The sequence below is a fragment of the Aotus nancymaae genome, unplaced genomic scaffold (assembly GCF_030222135.1).
Source record: "Aotus nancymaae isolate 86718 unplaced genomic scaffold, 86718_ANA_hifiasm-v0.15.2.pri h1tg000088l, whole genome shotgun sequence".
NCBI classification, from domain to species: Eukaryota; Metazoa; Chordata; class Mammalia; order Primates; family Aotidae; genus Aotus; species Aotus nancymaae.
Window position 1 is genome coordinate 16,676,008 of NW_026988503.1, and position 17,606 is coordinate 16,693,613.

General features: G+C 41.4%; 2 protein-coding genes across 4 annotated transcripts in view; both read right to left on the reverse strand.

Moving 5' to 3' along the window:
- The window catches only part of MYCBP2 (MYC binding protein 2), a 279,351-nt gene extending 271,172 nt beyond the window's left edge, over window positions 1-8,179 (reverse strand). For 2 of the 3 annotated variants that reach the window (XM_012472002.2, XM_012472001.2), the window contains exon 1: window positions 7,585-7,880. In XM_012472002.2, the coding sequence (XP_012327425.1) occupies window positions 7,585-7,880 (296 nt within the window). Of the gene's footprint in view, window positions 1-7,584 lie in introns of all 3 variants that reach the window. The other variant, XM_012472003.2, reaches the window with a different exon arrangement.
- Window positions 8,001-8,084, reverse strand: LOC135271615 (uncharacterized). The gene has a single exon (XM_064369119.1). The coding sequence runs from the start codon at window positions 8,082-8,084 to the stop codon at window positions 8,001-8,003; it is 84 nt and encodes a 27-aa protein (XP_064225189.1).
- Window positions 8,180-17,606: the final 9,427 nt, after the last annotated feature.

Genomic DNA, 17,606 nt, shown 5'->3' on the forward strand with positions numbered 1-17,606 from the left:
GTGTGTGTACAGTCCCTTCCTCCCTTAGCAGATCCAGCACTAGGTGTTCTTGTGACTTAACCCTAGTTGTTGGTTTGGTGATAGTCAGCAGCAGAAAGAGGAGGAGCTGGGGGTAAGAGGGACAGCACAGTCTTCAAGCAACTACCCTCTAGCTAGTAGAAGAAGGCCACTTCTGCAGGCCCAGAGGGTTAGAGGAATTTGGGGTTTCAAGGTTTTCAAGTGCCCTTAGATGCCCCATCCTAAGGGTCAAGATTCCTTCCCAACCAGAACACTGACCCCAGCACAGCTGAGAATTCTGCCCACCCTGGCACTCTGCTATCCTTAAAATTAAGTCTTGGGTCTAATCCTTGGAATTTTTCCTTTCACTGTATACATGTTCCTTTACATGCTGCTAAAGAAATTTCCTTTTACATTCTTCTCTCAATTACCTTCCACCTTGCATCATCTTTTTCCAATCTATCAGTGTTATTTACCAAAGCTACCTGATGATTCTCTGAACTTCTCAAAAGCCTAAAATAGTGTACCCACCAGTGAGCGCATTCCCTTCCACAGGAACAACATTCCAATTCACCACCAGTGAAAGTTTTAACAGTTGCATAGCTACAGTACATGTCACGCATTATCAGTATCAGCGCTCCATCTAGCACCAGAATGGGATTCTCATTGCCTGCCAGCCAGCCAGCCAATAATCCAGCTTCAAAACCTCACTTTAAAGGCAACTTTCTGAGAGCACTCCTGGCACCAACTGTTTTGGATAGTAGGGTTCCCAGGAGACAGATTCTGAAATGCAGATGTGCATACCAGACGTTTATTGGGGTGTGCCCTCGGAACCGACAACCTGGGGCAGTGAATGATGTAAGACTGAACAGAGGAAGGAGTTGATCTGCAATGCAGTCACAGGACAGCCTCAGTCAGACCCATGGGGGAGCTCTCTGATGTTGGGACAGACTTCAAGGTTGGCTTGTCTTACAGCAAAAGCACCAGGCATTTATATCCCTACACTAAACAGATATTAGATGTAAACTGCCCCTGAAAAGGAGGCATGACTTTGGGGAGGCAACTCTTGGCTCAGGGGAAGGCCTGGAGTGGGACTCAGCTGCAATCAGTTTTAGCTGCCAATATTCCCAACAGCTAAGAGAACATGTGCCTGAAAGGGGGGATCTGAGTGGTGAACCATAGCACCTGCCACACTACCACTGGACTATTACACCAATTTGGCTAATGAGGGAAGAGAATTAAGCATTTGTGCTGCTTTACTAGGAGGAACTACATTTCATTGACAGTCAGTGAAGGAAAACTCTTCTTTGCAGAAGAGTACCAGCCAATAAATATAGAAGAAATAACAGAATTATTTTATTTATTTATTTATTTATTTAGAGACATAGTCTCATTCTGTTGACCAGGCTGGAGTGCTGTGGCACAATCTCGGTTCACTGTAGCCTCCATCTCCCGGGCTCAAGCAATTCTCCTGCCTCGGCCTCCCAAGTAGCTGGGATTACAGGTGTGTGCCACCACACCTGGCTAATTTTTATATTTTTAGTAGAGAGATGGGGTTTCACCATTTTGGCCAGGCTGGTCTCACTCCTGACCTCATGTAATCCGCCTGTCTTGGCCTCCCAAAGTGCTGGGATTACAGGCATGAGCCACTGCACCCAGCCAGAATTACTTTTTAATTCATCATTTTGAAACCCCTAATAAATTATTGACTCAGATGAGGATTATCAAAGAATGCTGAAAGCATTAGGTAAAAGATATTCACAATATGCTCAAGTTTTTACCCTGTGATTACTTGTTTTTTGCAAATGGAAAAAGCATACATTTACAGAGGTGAAATCTAGTGATTACCTTTCTACCCAAGTAATCAGATTTAACATATTAAAGAGTGAGACAACCTCACAACCTCTGGATGGAATGCAATATGCAATACCCACCACCATATACAGTATTCTTGATAAAGATTTCTAACCAACACCTAATAAACCCTTAAAGTCTAACTTCCACTTACAGGAAATACAGATTGAAGACAGAAAGATGAACAATACCTGGGGTGCCTGCCCTTAAGGAGCTAGATTTATATGACATTCTAGAACAGGTCAAATACTGTGACAGAAAACTGATTTGTGGTGGTCAGGAACCAGAAGTAGGAGGGGTTGAAGAAACATTTTATTTGAAGTGACAGAAACATTCTATACTTGGCTGTGGTGATGGTTTCAGGATTCTTCAAATGATCATTTAAAGAGGATGAAATTTATTGTATGTAAATTAAACCTCAATTAACCTAACCCTGCCTCAGAAAACCTAAATGTTTAATCTGTTTTTTTGAGAAAAAAGTGAGACTATTCTGTTGATTTTTTAAACAAATATTTTAAAGTACAAAAGTATTTTTAGATTGACATTTTTATTTTCCTTTTAAGCACAGAGGCAAGATTTTTCTCTTGAATTGGGAAATAATTCATTTCACATTTCTACCTACCAGTATACCAACAGAGCAGTTTTTGCCTTAACATGTGTTTATATATTATACAGGATTCCACTGATGTAACAATTACATGAAGAAAATTACTATTCACAAATATAGATGTATACATACAGATGCAATCCCACATTACTTCCTGACATACTCCTACAATAAATAACATCTCTTCATAGCTTAAAACCATCAAGGGTGATAGTGTCTACTGAATAAAATCTAATTCTTACCTTGGTCTTCAAAATGCCCCATCCTAGCCAAAGCCTCCATTTCCAGAATGAATTGCACTACCATCCCTCATGACACATCTGCATTCTAGCTCTAACAGAATTCCTACTATTACCCACATGCAAACTGGGCTTTCCCATCTCTGCTCATGCTTTTGAGCCAGCCTAGAATGCCACACCTTTGTCATAATAGGTTATACTTTCTTAGTCATTTCATTTAACACTTCTTTAAGTATTTGCCTTTGTACCTTGCACTCCCAGATAGACAATAAACTCAAATCTAGAATCTGTGTCTTATGAATCTGTGTCTTATAAATTTTTATAGGGCCAATGGTTACTGCCAAGTAATAATCCCTGAACAGGCTGAGCATGGTGGCTCATGCCTGTAATCCCAGCACTTTGGGAGGTGGAGATGGGAGGATCACTTGAACTCAGAAGTTCAAGACCAGCCTAGACAACATGGTGAGACCCAGTTAATTATGTTTTTGTCTACAAAAAGTAAAAAAAGGGCTGGTCGTGGTGGTGCATGCCTGTAGTCCCAGCTACTGGAGAAGACTGAGGTAGGAAGACAGCTTGAGCCCAGGAGGTTGAGGCTGCAGTGAGCCATGTTCATACCACTGCACTCCAGCCTGGGTGACACACTGAGACCCTGTCTCAAAATTAATAAATAAAATGAAATAATCACTGAACTTTTGCTAAAATGACTATTTAACCTCTTACAACCAAAATCCTATGCATCTGAAGAATGGACTCAAATACCATTTTCAGCAAGAAAGAGATAAAGCAGCTAAAAGAACTAAGGGGGTTAAGTTTAGATTCCCCATTTTGGTCGAATCCCCTCTATTGTTTTCACTAACATTGTTCTCCCATGACTCCAGGACCCAGATACCCTGACTCCTCCTTATCTTCCAGTCTATCAGTTCCCTCTTGGCATCACTTTCCTTTTTACCGTATGGTCAAACACTGTCATCAAAACCTTCCATTTCTTTTTTCTTTAACCCCAAATCAACTCAACTAGGTTTTCTCCATTTCTACTTTGTGTGGAAAAACATATAGTGCCGTACTGACTGGAATTTTAAATGTGATTTCAATAATAACAACAGATAACATTTAAGCAGCACTTATCATGTGCCCATTACATATATACATCATGTCCTTTTGATTATGCTATAAAGTTACAAGTAAAGAAACAAAGAAAGTCTAATTAACTTGCCAATGTAACACAAGTAGAAAAAGGCAGATGCGGAATTTGAACTAAGGGAGTCTACCTTCAGAGCTCTAATATTTAGCCACTGTGCTGTGGTGCCTCCCAAGTGCATGGCTATACCACCATTCACATTCAGAACAGATCAAACATTCCTTTATACATTTCCTGTCCAACCTCTTTCCCCAAGAGAATGTTCCGGTTTTGATTGGCCTCATTCATTCAAAAATGTATCTATTCAGTCACTGGGTAAATGAAAGAGTTATTCCCACATTCTACACAGTCATTGAGACCAAAAATAAAAGATAAGACATGATCCTTGCCTTCTCTTCAAGTCCCCAAACCCCTCACTCTCAGAAAAAAAAAAATATTTCAGAGCACTTAACATGCCAAGCACATATATTGATTCATTTAATCTACAAAACAATTCATGTTAGTATAATGATCCCCATTCTACATATTAAAAAACTGAGGCATAGAGGTTATGTAACATACTCAAGATTACACAGCTAACAAACGACAAAACCAGGATGCAAAACCAGTCTAGTTTCCATGTACGAGCTCTTAACCATTTTGTTAGACTATCATCAAAGTCACTGAGTCCATTAAGTTTGAATCTCTCAGCTTCTCAACTTTACACCTAAAGCATAGAGTAATTAATTTATTCAACATTGACTAATAACTCACTCATCATGTTTTTGTTGTTCCTTGAACACAAGTCTGTTCCCATCTCAAGGCCTTTATAATTTTCCAGAACATTCATCCTCTACATCTGCCTCCTCATCATTGCAATTCAATTTAAATGCCAACTCTCAAAGAGACATTTCCTGACCATGTTACCTAAAATAGCCCCACTACAAATTGCCCTATCACATGAAATAGGTTTTATTGCCTTCACAGTTACTTATTACAAACTGAACTTATGAGTTGTCTATTTCTCGCATTGGAGTGGATGTTCCAAGACAAGAGACCTTGTCTATCTTGCTCACGGCTACATCTTCAGCACCTGCAATAGTGCCTAGCACAGAGCAAGCACTTGATGTTTACAGAATTCATGCCAAAAAAATCTGCTAGATATTGGGATTATCAAAATGAATAGGATATGATTCCTATCCTCAATAAACTCCCAGTCTTTATATTAACAAATATGTACCTCCACCTCTTCTATATTAGCTGATCCTAAGTTTTTTGAATGGCTAACCTCTCCACCTGTCACCTTAACTCTGTCTCTGAGATCCCTTTGACTTCTCTCTATCAATTATCCCCTCCTCTCTAACTTCTTCATTCTGTCTCTCCATTTAGCCTCCCATACTTCCATATCCCACCCAACCTCCTCTACTTGAATATCCTTCATTCAGCTTTGAAATCCCCTTGAGTTACCCAAACACATTCCATTTACTTCTCACCACATCCCTCTATTCTGACCACTTCCTCAAAAGTTACCAATGACCTGAAAACTGTTCTCACTTTCTTCAGCATTTACCACTTCTGAGAATTTTCAATCCACTCCCCTGGAGCCACAGAGGCTGCTGTCTTACGGTTCTCTTCTTAATTTTGATTCCGTTTCCTCCACTGTCCCCGTTCTCTCACACCTTTGAACCTGATGCTCACTAGAGCTTCATCCTCTATTCTTGCTCCTTTCAGTCTCTCTAAATGATCTCATCTTCTCCTCTAACTCAACTAGTGTCCCTGTACAAATAATTACATCATTCGTTCAGAGCTGAAACCCCAGTTCTACTTTCCCCATCATCTTTAATAAGAAATGTGATTTAATTCTTAATCAAATCATCAATAAAGAGTAATTGCAGACTACTTTCTATAAAATAATGTGAACTTTAATAAACCAAAATGTTGTGTTGAACAAGCACTAGCATGCAATATCCTAATGTAAAGCTGAACTAATTCTTCATTATTTTTCATCAGTGGCTTGTACAAAAATGGACCAAAGGCTAAAAAAATCATTCACAAATTTGATGTGATTAATCTATATTAATTTTGTCTAAAACTGTTAATATAGTTCTAGATACGCAGAAATCATATTACAATAGTAGTAGAATCAAAACAGGAATATACTAGTCACAAATTATTGCATAAGTCTGGACACCATACACAAAACAAATTTAAATTATTTGGGAGGAGTCTGTAAAGATGTTCTTATGGTGCCATAATTTAGAGATTTACAGATCGAAATTATACCTAATTATCAGGTCAAACTATCTCATGTGGTTTTGGGCTATTTTCAAAAACATTAGCAAGAAACAAACTTGTGCCGCTCTGGCCTTCAGATAACAAAAAGTAATTACACACGTTTACATCCATATGGTAAAACTATTCCTGTGCCCTGTCCTGTAAACAATCACAGACATGAAAAGACTGGTTAACCTAGAGAAAGTGTGAACAAGGCTCCATCTTTTAACTCACTCCAACATATAAGCCATAATATACAGTGATAAACTACAAATACCTGACTTTACAGCCTCGTCGTCCCTTTCACAATGGGAGAAAAAGACATCTAATAGTTGCCTAATAAATTGCACATTCAATAAATAACAGTAAACTCTAACTCATTTTGACAATTTCCTACTATGTTTTCTCCATGTACTCCAAGAAGCTGTGGGAAAAAAGATGAAGCCAACTCCCAATTACCACTGTCAAAGCTGATGAAACAAGTCAGTCACCATCCTTCAGGGTATGCAGCATGTAAGGGCATGGAAAAGAAAACAATAGGAGAGCCTCAGAAAAAAAAAGAAAAAAAAAGCACCCAGATTTTAAGAAAAAGAAAATGAAACTAACTGAACATTTACATCAAGGAAGCTGAAGGTGTAGCCAGCCTAAGTGGAAGAGATAGATCTAGACACTATTCAGATTTTCTAGCTGGTGGCAGTTGAACGCTGTACCAGCTGTCATATTTTGAAGTTCTGCAGTTTTTCCCTTTTCCCTACAAAACCCCCTCTACTCTAAAGCCTGTAAGTAACAGAGGAAATCGAACAGAAGATGAAGAGAAATGGCTGATGGGACATCAGATCACAAGAGCAATTGCAATCTCATTTCCAGAAAGCCAAAAGGCCTGGATATCAAAGTACAGCTCTAAAAATCTCTATCAGACACCTTTCGCACCTACATAGATCTCCATCTGCGTCCCGTATTCATAAATCTTTTCAAACCAAACCTCAGGCCCTCAGGCCTGCTAATCCAAAACTCAACCTATAAATATGACGCTACCCTTAATCTATACCATGACTCCCCTTAGCAAAAGGCAGATTGAAGGGAGGTAGAAAGGGCTGGAAAGGATGTCATGGGAGAGGGGGCACGTGCAAACAACACTGCGGCAGAGACACTGAAAACGCCACTTCCCTTGCCACTCTCTTACCCTCCCTACACATGTCAACTCCTTTCTCAAGGATACACACACGTGTCACAGCCGACCAGCACCATCCGCCTTTTCCAGCATCACAGGCTCCCCTACCACCCCTCACTATCCCCCCAATAGGCAAACACACACACTCGTACACACAGAGCAGAAACCGCAGCCACCGCACCCTCCTATCTCGGTAAGTGCTCCTACCACCCGGCATCCAGAGCGGGCTGGACAATCAGTAAATGCGCAGGTACACACGCATGCACACACACACACGGGTGCACACGCGGCATGGAGAGCAAGGAAGGGCACCCTGGGGACGCACCTGGAGGCTGGGTGTCCAGCGAGGCCGACCCCCTGGTCCCTGTCATTGAGCGCAGCTGTGTAAATCCTCCGATAGCGGTCGGCCAGGGCCCGGCCTGACAGCAGCAGCTGGTAGTGACCCCGGGAGTCCGCGGCGGGCAGCCCCAGCCCCGCAGCAGCCACGGAGCCGTCGGGAACCGTCATGAACAGCGCCCCCGGCGCCGGGGAAGAAGAGAAGGTGGCGGCTGGGTAGAATCCGTCCCCGCCGAGCCCCGAGGAGGCGGCGGCGGGGGAGGCAGTCGCTGCGCACATCATCATCCTCGCCGCCGCCGCCGCCTCGTCCCCGCGGGCCGGGCGGGCAGACACGCGCGCGCACACACAGCCCTTTTCCAAAGACGACGGTTCCAGCGGCGGCCTCCGGCTCCCGCAGCAGGGAGACTACAAAGACAGCGACCTCCTTCTCCTCCTCCTTCTTCTCCTCCTCCCCCCCGCGCCGCCCTCGCCGCTACTGGGGCCGCTCATCTAACCCCGCCACCCCGGGACTGGGAGGAGGAGGCGGTGCCGCCACTGCCGCCGCCACCACCGCTACCACCGCCGGGGCTACCCGCAATGGGAAGTTGCCGGCCGCACTGAGCATGCGCCACTCCTCGCACATGCTCAGTAACTGCAACCTCTTTTCCTCCCCACCCCCTCACCGCACCACTCCCTCCGCCTGGGGCTTTGGGTTTGGGGCGGTTGGGTGGTGCGGAATCTGAAGCAATCCACTCCTCCGGGTTTTACCGACAGCTTGAGGAAGAGTAAGGAAAGTGCTGGGGAAACTGTCAGCTACAGTCGTTGGACTTCAGGTTCCCTTCAGGTGGGAGAACAGGGACCAGAAAGCGAGAGGGAACGTGCTCATCGCCAGAGGAGAAGTGCTCGCACTCCTGCTGCCTCTTCCCCAAGGCTCTGCTGCCAACGGGAAGATTTACTATGAATTGTGATGGTTAATTCAGAGTTTAAGGGAGAGAAGGCTATCCCAATTAGAAATGCCTTTAGCAATCTTATTTTAGATGTTTTTTGTCATTAGCATTTAAGCTTGTTTAAAATAGCTTTTACTTACAAAGACAGGTAGTAATCTGGCACATTCTTTCTTGTGTGTGAAAGTAGAATTAACAGGCCAGTATTCACAAGCCAGAGTCATTCCCAAATTCTTGTTCTAAGCAGAGCTAAATATTAATGCAATAATATTTTTCAAATTATTCTTTTGTTGACTCCTCACTCACCTAAGAGTGCGCTTTTATCTCTTGGCAGTGGTCATTTGATGGTTTTTTTTTTCTGCCCAGACTTACATTTTTAAAGATAATTCTTGAATATGATCTGAAACAATAATTGTGTCTGAGACTGTATAGCATCTGAAAATGTCAGATCCATGATGGATCTTACCATTATTATCATAAAAAAGTAACATTTGCTCAATCCTTTGTTCAAGCTAACCTACGAACCTCATCTAAGTAAATGCTCTAGAAATATACGTGCCAATGCACCTTGATTCCTACTACATTTTATCCTTTGACTCGCAGTTTGAAGAGTTGCCTAATTTATAGTTCTGACCAAATATTTCTAAGTTCTGTCATCCCAGTACTATTATCTTTCATCTACTAGTTCTTATATCTGTGCCTCTTCTTTGAATGGCCTTCTCTTAAAAAAGAAAAAAATCCTTCTTAGTGTTTGAGAAGTGCAAGAAATAGGGAAGAGGAAAGTAAGTTAATTCTAGTTTTAGGGTCGAAGGTTGCTGAAAGCAATGCATTTTTTCTGAAGCTTAAAATAACAGATGGATTTCATTTAGATTTTTTAAAAGATAATTAGCAGTGGGAAAAACATAGGAACAAGGGACAGACATGTGGAATCATAGTATTTTAGTACTGTAATTAGCCCTCTTAAGTTTCTATACTTGTCTTGTTTCCTTACCTATCTTAAGTTCCTTCAGAGCTTGTTGTTTATTTTTGTGTCTTCCTCAGCCCCTAGTTTAGGACTTTGCACACAGTAGGTATCCAAGAAGTATTTATTAGGCTAAATTTCTATCCTAATGCTTCAGCACTGTTAAAGACCTCAATGTTGACCAGGCAGCCCTTCACCCTGGAGTAAGAGCTGAAACAATAGTACAGAGGCAGCTAAATTCTAAGAATTCTAAGGCCTGACAGGTAGGCAATGAAAGGGCCCATTACTATTGCAAGACTCAGCAGGGTAGCTAAAAGGCGCTGAAATCAGACAACCCTGGAATTGGATCCTCACTGTGCTACTTAATACTTGTCTGACTTTGGGCAAATTATCTCCTCTGAATAATTCTCTTTCCTTAAGGAAAGACTTGAAGGATTTAGGATGTCCACCTTGGCACATGACTTCTCACAAATGGTAGCACATACTAAACAAAACACTAAGCTTTTCCATAGGGTAGCAATGGTGTCTGTTCAATTATCACAGGCTCCTAGCACAGAGTCTAGCCCTAAACAGGAGGGAAATAGATATTGGTTGAATGAATGAATGTTGCTTGCACAGAAAAACATTTACAGCGCAGGCTCAGGTGGTAGAATGTGCAGTCACTGCCCATTTAGGGTTTCTAGTGGACATTGACCCGCGCAGCTGCCCTAGTCTCCGGGCTCTTCCCACCATTCATTAATTTCGCTTCAATCCTTACTGTACCGTTCAGTCCCAGACAGGCCCCTTCGGAGCCTCCTGGGTACACTCAAAACCCGGAAACTGGATAACTTCCTAAGAAGCCAGATGTCACTGAGCTGCGCAACTAGGCGTGCGCAGAGCCGCACACGAGCTCACTTAAGTATCCGAGGGTGGTGGTTCTGTTGCGGTTGGCAGCGTTTCCTTCACGGCAGCGGCCGCTCTCCTCTGAATTGATAGCCAGTGCAGCGTTTTTTCTCCTCCTCCTCCTCCTCTTCCTGCCTCCGCACGACGCGCTCCCCGGTGCCTGCAACTGCCACGGCTACCGCCTTGGCAGCTGGGCACCTTGGAAGGCGCCCCTGGGATAGCGGGGGAGTGGGACGCAAACCAGAAAGAAAAAGGCGTTTGGAGTCACCCTTAATTCCACTGTCAAGGGGACGTGAAGTGGAGTATGGTCACAAGTCGCGAGGGTCACCCGAACCGTCGCCGCAGATCGGAGACGTGGGTTTCTGGCAGTATGCAAAGCAAGCGTCCCCTCCCACGGCTCAAGCGAGCTCTACTACTGAATGCCTAACGCAGCCCTTGTGTTTGGGGAAAGAGGGGGACCTATGCAGAATGAAAAAACACAGAGGGCTTTGCTTTTCTCTCCCCACCCCACCGAGCGCGGCCCCCGTGCTTCAGCGCTGCCATCTTAGCTTCCTTCCGCGGCCGGACTGGGCGTGTGTGCATTTGTGTGTGCAGAGAGGGCTGCAACCGGGGGGCGTGGGGGCCGCGCTGGGCGCCTTGGGTGTTGGAATGGGCTAGACAGCAGTTCACCCACGACACATTCGCCCTCAAAGAATAGCGTTGAGCTACAGCAAATTCTGCCTGTGCCCATTTTATTACGGGCGTAGTATTTTTTAGTCTTTGTGGCTGGTATGCTCATTTCGCAAAAGAGATCTCTCTGGTCTGTGCCCAGGTAATAAAACTATGGCTTCATCTTTCACCTTGTGATCACAGATTTAGTCGTTCTTTTCCACTTAACATTGGAAACCTGGGCCGCAGTTCCTCTTACCACATTTACATTTTTTTCTACTCTTAGCTTTAACGATTTTATTTTTAAAGGAAGCTACTGGTGCTGATGTAGTAGTAAATAACAGGGCAGGAACCATAACATGTATATAAGAGGACAGATTAGTGTTGTTTGTTAGTTTCATTTAAAAGGTTAATATTGTACTAAATCTACAAGATTACAAACACAGGAAGTATGTATATTATCAGGTACATCAAGACTGCTGAAAATGCTGTGGTCAAGAGTCTGAGTTTGTTTCCTGGATTTGTACAACAATGTATTGGGGGATTTAAAAACAAAATTGGTAGCTGAGAACATTTTGGAAAAAAAAAAAAGCTCAGGCTTGAAGAGTGAAGAAATGCTTTACTCTTCAGTGACCTTCGCTTTTTAAGGGTAATAGGATGGTGCATTCTTAAAAAATATTGTATTGGACTTTAAAATAAAGTATATTCATATAATATATTTTAATACTCCAAGCTGAAGAAAACATTCAACATGGCAATCCAAATTATTTTAAACGTAAATTATATATTGCATCCGCTGGCTGTCTTAACATCTTGCTCTAAACAACTATATTTTTAGGGCCTTGGGATATTCAGTAATTTGTAAGTATGATTTAATCTTTTTTCTGTTTTATTCAAAGTAGTTTTAAAAGATGTAAATTATATGTCCAAGTTTTTCCATATCCAAAAATTTAGGTTCCAGTTATATATATTGATCTTTTTATCTTTGAAAAATTGTTCTAAAATATACTAGTATACGTTTTCCAAGTATGTGAATTCAATACTATATATTTGAATGCAAATCACATTCTTTCAAAATCTCATTGTTGTGGTGCATTTAGCCCGGAGGATGTATTCACAACTGATACAGAAAGTTATATAAAGTATAACTGTTCTAAAAAGAGAAATTTTAAAACTATAGCATTTCAACCTTGAAAACTTTAGTATCGCTAATAAGTGATTGGATTAATCTATTAAAAATTTTGTTATTTTAAAATTTTTTGTGGGTACATAGTAGGTGTATATATTAATAGGATACATGAGATATTTTGATACGGGTATGCAATCTGAAATAAGCACATGATGGAGAATGAGGTATGTATCCCCTCAAGCATTTATCCTTTGAATTACAAACAATCTAGTTGCATTCTTTCATTTATTTTAAAATATACAATTAAGTTATTATTGACTATAGTCACCCTATTGTGCTATCAAATAGTAGGTCTTAGTCATTCTTTCCAGTTTTTTCTGTACCCATTAACCATCCCCACCTCCCGTCTCTGAGCTCCCCATGACTCTTCTCAGCTTCTGGTAACCATGCTACTCTCTATGTCCGTAAATTCAAAGTTTTGATTCTTAGATCCCACAAGCAAGTGAGAACATGTGATGTTTGTCTTTCTGTGTCTGGCTTATTTCACTTAACATAATGATCTGCAGTTCAATCCATGCTATTGCAAATGACTGTATCTCATTCTTTTTATGGCTGAATAGTACTCCATTGTGTATGTGTACCACGTTTTCTTTATCCATTTATCTGTTGATGGACACTTACATCAATAAGTTTGCGTCCAAATCTTGGCTATTGTAAACAATGCTGCAACAAACAGGAGTGAACAAATCTCTTCTGTATACTGATTTTCTTTGTTTGGGGTATATAGCCAGCAGTGGGATTACTGAATTACATGGTAGCTCAATTTTTAGTTTTTTGAGGAACCTCCAAACTGTTCTTTATAGTGGTTGTACTTATTTATATTCCCACCAACAGTTTTCAAGGGTTCCCTTTTCTCCACATCCTCGCCAGCATTTGTTATTGCCTGCCTTTTGGATAGAAACCATTTTTTGTTTGTTTGTTTGTTTTTTGAGACAGATTCTCGCTCTGTTACCCAGGCTGGAGTACAATGGTGTGATCCCAGCTCACTGCAACCTCCACCTCCCAGGTTCAAGTGATTCTTGTGCCTCAGCCTGCCAAGTAGCTGGGATTACAGACACATGGCACCACACCTGGCTAATTATGTATTTTTAGTAGAGACAGGGTTTCACCATGTTGGCCAGGCTGGTCTAGAACTCCTGACCTCGGGTGATCCACCTGCCTTGGCGTCCCAAAGTGTTAGGATTACAGGTGTGAACCACCACACCTGGCCGTAAGCCATTTTTAACTGTGGTGGTATTAAATTGATCTTTGTTACTAAAATTAAATAGTAATAGGATCATTGAAATTCTCATATAGAATAGCAAATTTGTCATATTAATATTTCCTTTAAATATACTTAATAGGGTTTTTGGTAAATCCAGACAACCAGATATAACTAAATGACTCTAAAATGACTAGATTAGGCATGGTCTTCTTTTTCAAAGACTTTTACCTCTCTCATGCTATGTCTTCTCAACAGTAAAGTAGGTAATAATAGCATCTACTTCATCAGATTGAGGATTACATTAAATAATCTGTATAACTTACTTGCTTAACATACTACCTAGCAAGCAATACCTATTATTATCAATATTATGCTAATATTAATGATCCCTTATTTGAGGGATGTCCCAGTCTTGTGCTAGAAGAAGTAACAAAACACTTATACAATTTGAGTTATATAGACTTGGATTTGAAAGTTGGTTTTGTTGTTGTTTTCTTAACAAAGAGTCCTGTCTACAAATAAAGATTTACTGTATCTTGACATGACAGGAAGAATAGAATCCAAAGACTTGTTTCCCTATTCTTGTATAATTTGTTAACTCACAAAAACACATTGCCTACTTTCATAAATTCAGTGAGTGTTTTGAATTTTTACTGATGGATACATTTTGACATGTAACAGCCAAAACAGACTATAGTTTTTTTTCTCAAAGGCTAGTAACTATGGTATATCTCTAGGTTCAAAAAGCATAAATCATCTGTAATTTACATTTTCTGTTACTTAATCTGAATTTAACATCAAAATCTTAACCTTGCCTAGTTCAGCTATTTTGATGAATATTTTTTCATTTATAATTAGAAAGTAAAAAGGAGCCAATTTACCAGTTCTTCATAAAAAAAAAATTTCTTACGAATACTTTGCCCCTTTTTTGATGTATCAGGTTTGCCTTCAAACTAGACCAGAAGCTATTAAAAAAGTTTTTAGAACATAAAAGTCATGAAAAATATTTCACAGTCTTCCTAAATTAACTTCTGGTGACAGAATTTTCTTGGATACGATATAATTTTATCCATTTAATGCCAAATGTTGTGAACTGAATAAATGACTAATTTTTGTGGTGCAGCAAAGACAACACTGCTTGCAGAGAAGAACTGTGGCATCCCCGCAGGTACTTCTAAAGTCTACCTTGGTGTTGGTGGAGTGGTAGGCCAGGAATCTGCTTATTTGCTTTTGAGTCCGTTCCTGTTCATTCTCCTGCTCTGCTCTGTACAGCAGCGGAATGATCTGCAAATTACATTTGCTAGGCTTCCCTTGCTAGTTTCAAATTAGCTTTAGCCTAGGGGCGAAATAGGTGATTGGAAAGTAGGCAGCAGGAGAATCAATCAATCTCTCTCTCTCTCTCTCTCTTTCTCTGTTTTAGGCACCATCTCCCCTGTGGTCCCAGCTTCTGCTGAACAGCTTCTCTTTCCACGGTCCAGCTGCAATCAGGTAACCTCTTGTAGAGCCAGTTCTCACTGAACAGCTCCAGCTTGTGGACCCTGGTAACAGTGTTTTCTCCTTGGTCTCTCCAGCCCTGGGATTGTAGATGTCTCTGCCCCTTGTTTGGCTTTTTTATTCCTTCAGTAGCATTGCAATTAGTTCCCCATATTCAATTCTCTCTCTTAACGACCTGGCATGCATTTATCTGTTTTCCTGATTGGACCCTGAATGATACAGATGGTCTTCCATCCAAATAATAAACCTGACTTGGTTTCTCAGCCAAATGATGGCATTTTATCATCTTTCATCTGGTCTTGAAAGCTTGCAGATCTGACTTCAGGCAGCAAAACAGAAATCTGCTTTGAAAATATTAGTTGGCACACCCACACCCATTCTAAATCCCCTTCTTCCTTGCCTGCCTCCACTCTGGAGGCTGGAGAAAGTGAAATATTTTCTCTGTGAGTCTGTCCTGCACCTAGAGTTGGCCTTGTGATACAATTCAGAGCAGCTCAATAAAGGAAAATCTGCTGGTACTACTTCTCTCCTTCTCCGTTTCTTTATACCTAAAAGATGGACAGAATGGCTGCTGTTCATAGCTGTGAGAAAAGAGGCATGAGATAAGGCCAAGAGCGTTACAGATATTGACTCTGACATCATAGAAGGTTTGAACAACGTTTCAAACTTTTCTTCTCTTTTGAGACAGAGTCTTGCTCTTCTCACCCAGGCTGGAGTGCAGTGGCGCGATCTTCGCTCACTGCAACCTCTGCCTCCTGGGTTCAAGTGATTCTCCTGCCTCAGCCTCCCGAGTTGCTGGGACTACAGTTGTGTGCCACCATGCCCGGCTAATTTTTTGTATTTTTAGTAGAGAAGGGGTTTCACTGTGTTAGCCAGGATGGTCTCCATCTCCTGACCTCGTGATTTGCCCTCCTTGGCCTCCCTAAGTGCTGGGATTACAGGCATGAGCCACCGCACCCGGCCTCAAACTTATTTTTATGCAAGGTAAAACTCAAACTCCTAATTGTCTCAGCTACTGTTAATGAAGTGTTCTGTTACTTGCAGCCAAAGCATTTCTACCTGATATACCAACTCCAACATCTTCTCAGGATGCGTTCCCTATCTAGAACCTATCAGCAATCTGTCTGGAAAATAAATTAATAAATATATATATATATATATGGAAAATTCTTAAAAGCATAAAAACCCATTCATTCCCCTGAGTCCTAAATTTTCTTCCTTTAATCAAGTCAAAACATCAGAAAGTTCACTGAATTATATTTTATATGATATCTTTGGATTTTATTAAAGATTACTACAGTAGTGTTCCTCTCAGATATCCCTTGAGGTATGAGGCTCTTATTCCCCAGCTGTTGAGAATGTTGACTGCTGGCTGCTCAAAGCTAAACCCCTCCCCATAAGTTGCTCTTAGTCTTAGGGAACTGCTTCATCCCAGGTTACAAACCCTCACCAGGGGTGGCCTGCATCAAATAACTGGTCAAAGTGGTATACAAAGATCAGGCACTCTTACCTTAATTCATAATGATTTTGAAGAGCCATCCCAGCTCCTAGAACTCTTTGTGCAATTAGCTAAGGCCTCCACTGCAGTTACATTACGGTTCCATTTTGCTCTCTTTCTCAACTGATCCTGGTTTTCTCACTCATTGACTAGTAGTGTTGTCAAAAGAACTCCACAATAAACTTCTTGCATGCAAGTCTATGTCTGTTTCCTAGTCTCTTTCCCAGGAAGCCAACTTAATTTAGTTGTAAGGGGAGTAGTCTGAAGAACCAGACTCTAAAATGGAATTTTGGAGCTGGATTTTCCACTGGTTAGGTGGCAATGAGGGCTGTCTGTAATGGACAGTTTCTGAGGTGATCTCATGATCTCTATATGCTAGTATCTCTGTCTTTGTATAAACTTTCCCCCTTGTGTGTGGGTAGGACCTGCAAATTCCTCCTAAACAATAGAATATGGCAAAAGTGACAGAATGCACCTCATTTTACTTATGTAATTAAGTTGCATACTACTATAACTATCTTGCTGAGACCCTTTCTCCCTTAGTGGCTTTGAAAAAGCAAGTTGCCATGTTGTAAGCCATCATACAGAGAGGTTCATATAATAAAGGGGTTAATGGTAGCTTCTGGTCAACAGCCAAAGAGGAACTGAGTCCTCAGCCTGGCAGCCTGCAAGGAATTGAATTCTGCCAAATACCATATGAGTTTGGAAGTAGTTCATTTCCAGTTGAGTCTCAGATGAACTGCAGGCCCAGCTGACATCTTGATTAGAGCTTTGCCAAGGACAGAACTAAGTCATGCAGAGACTCCTGATACACAGAAACCAGAAGATAGTGTCATTTTAAGTTTGTGCTAATATTGTTATGCAGCAACAGAAAACTCATAGGTGATCACTGGTAATGGATAGATAGAATATGGAGCACTGATAGCCTTGACATGTGGTAGGCATAGCTGTGCAATTGCTGAAACTTTCACTGGAGGTGGCTAGGATGGGATACCTGTGAATAGGAATACGCTTGCAGGTGCAGCAGCTCAAGCTTTTGAGAAGTTCAAGGAAGGTGTTGGTTATAAAGTTAGTGCAATTAGAATCCCCTTGTTGAGTGCATAGATGCATGGGAGAAAGGCAAGCAAATGCTGACAATTATGGAACCAATGATCTGAGGCATGCGAAATACCTCCTACAAGGTAAAGGGTAAATTAGCTCATCTTGTTCCTC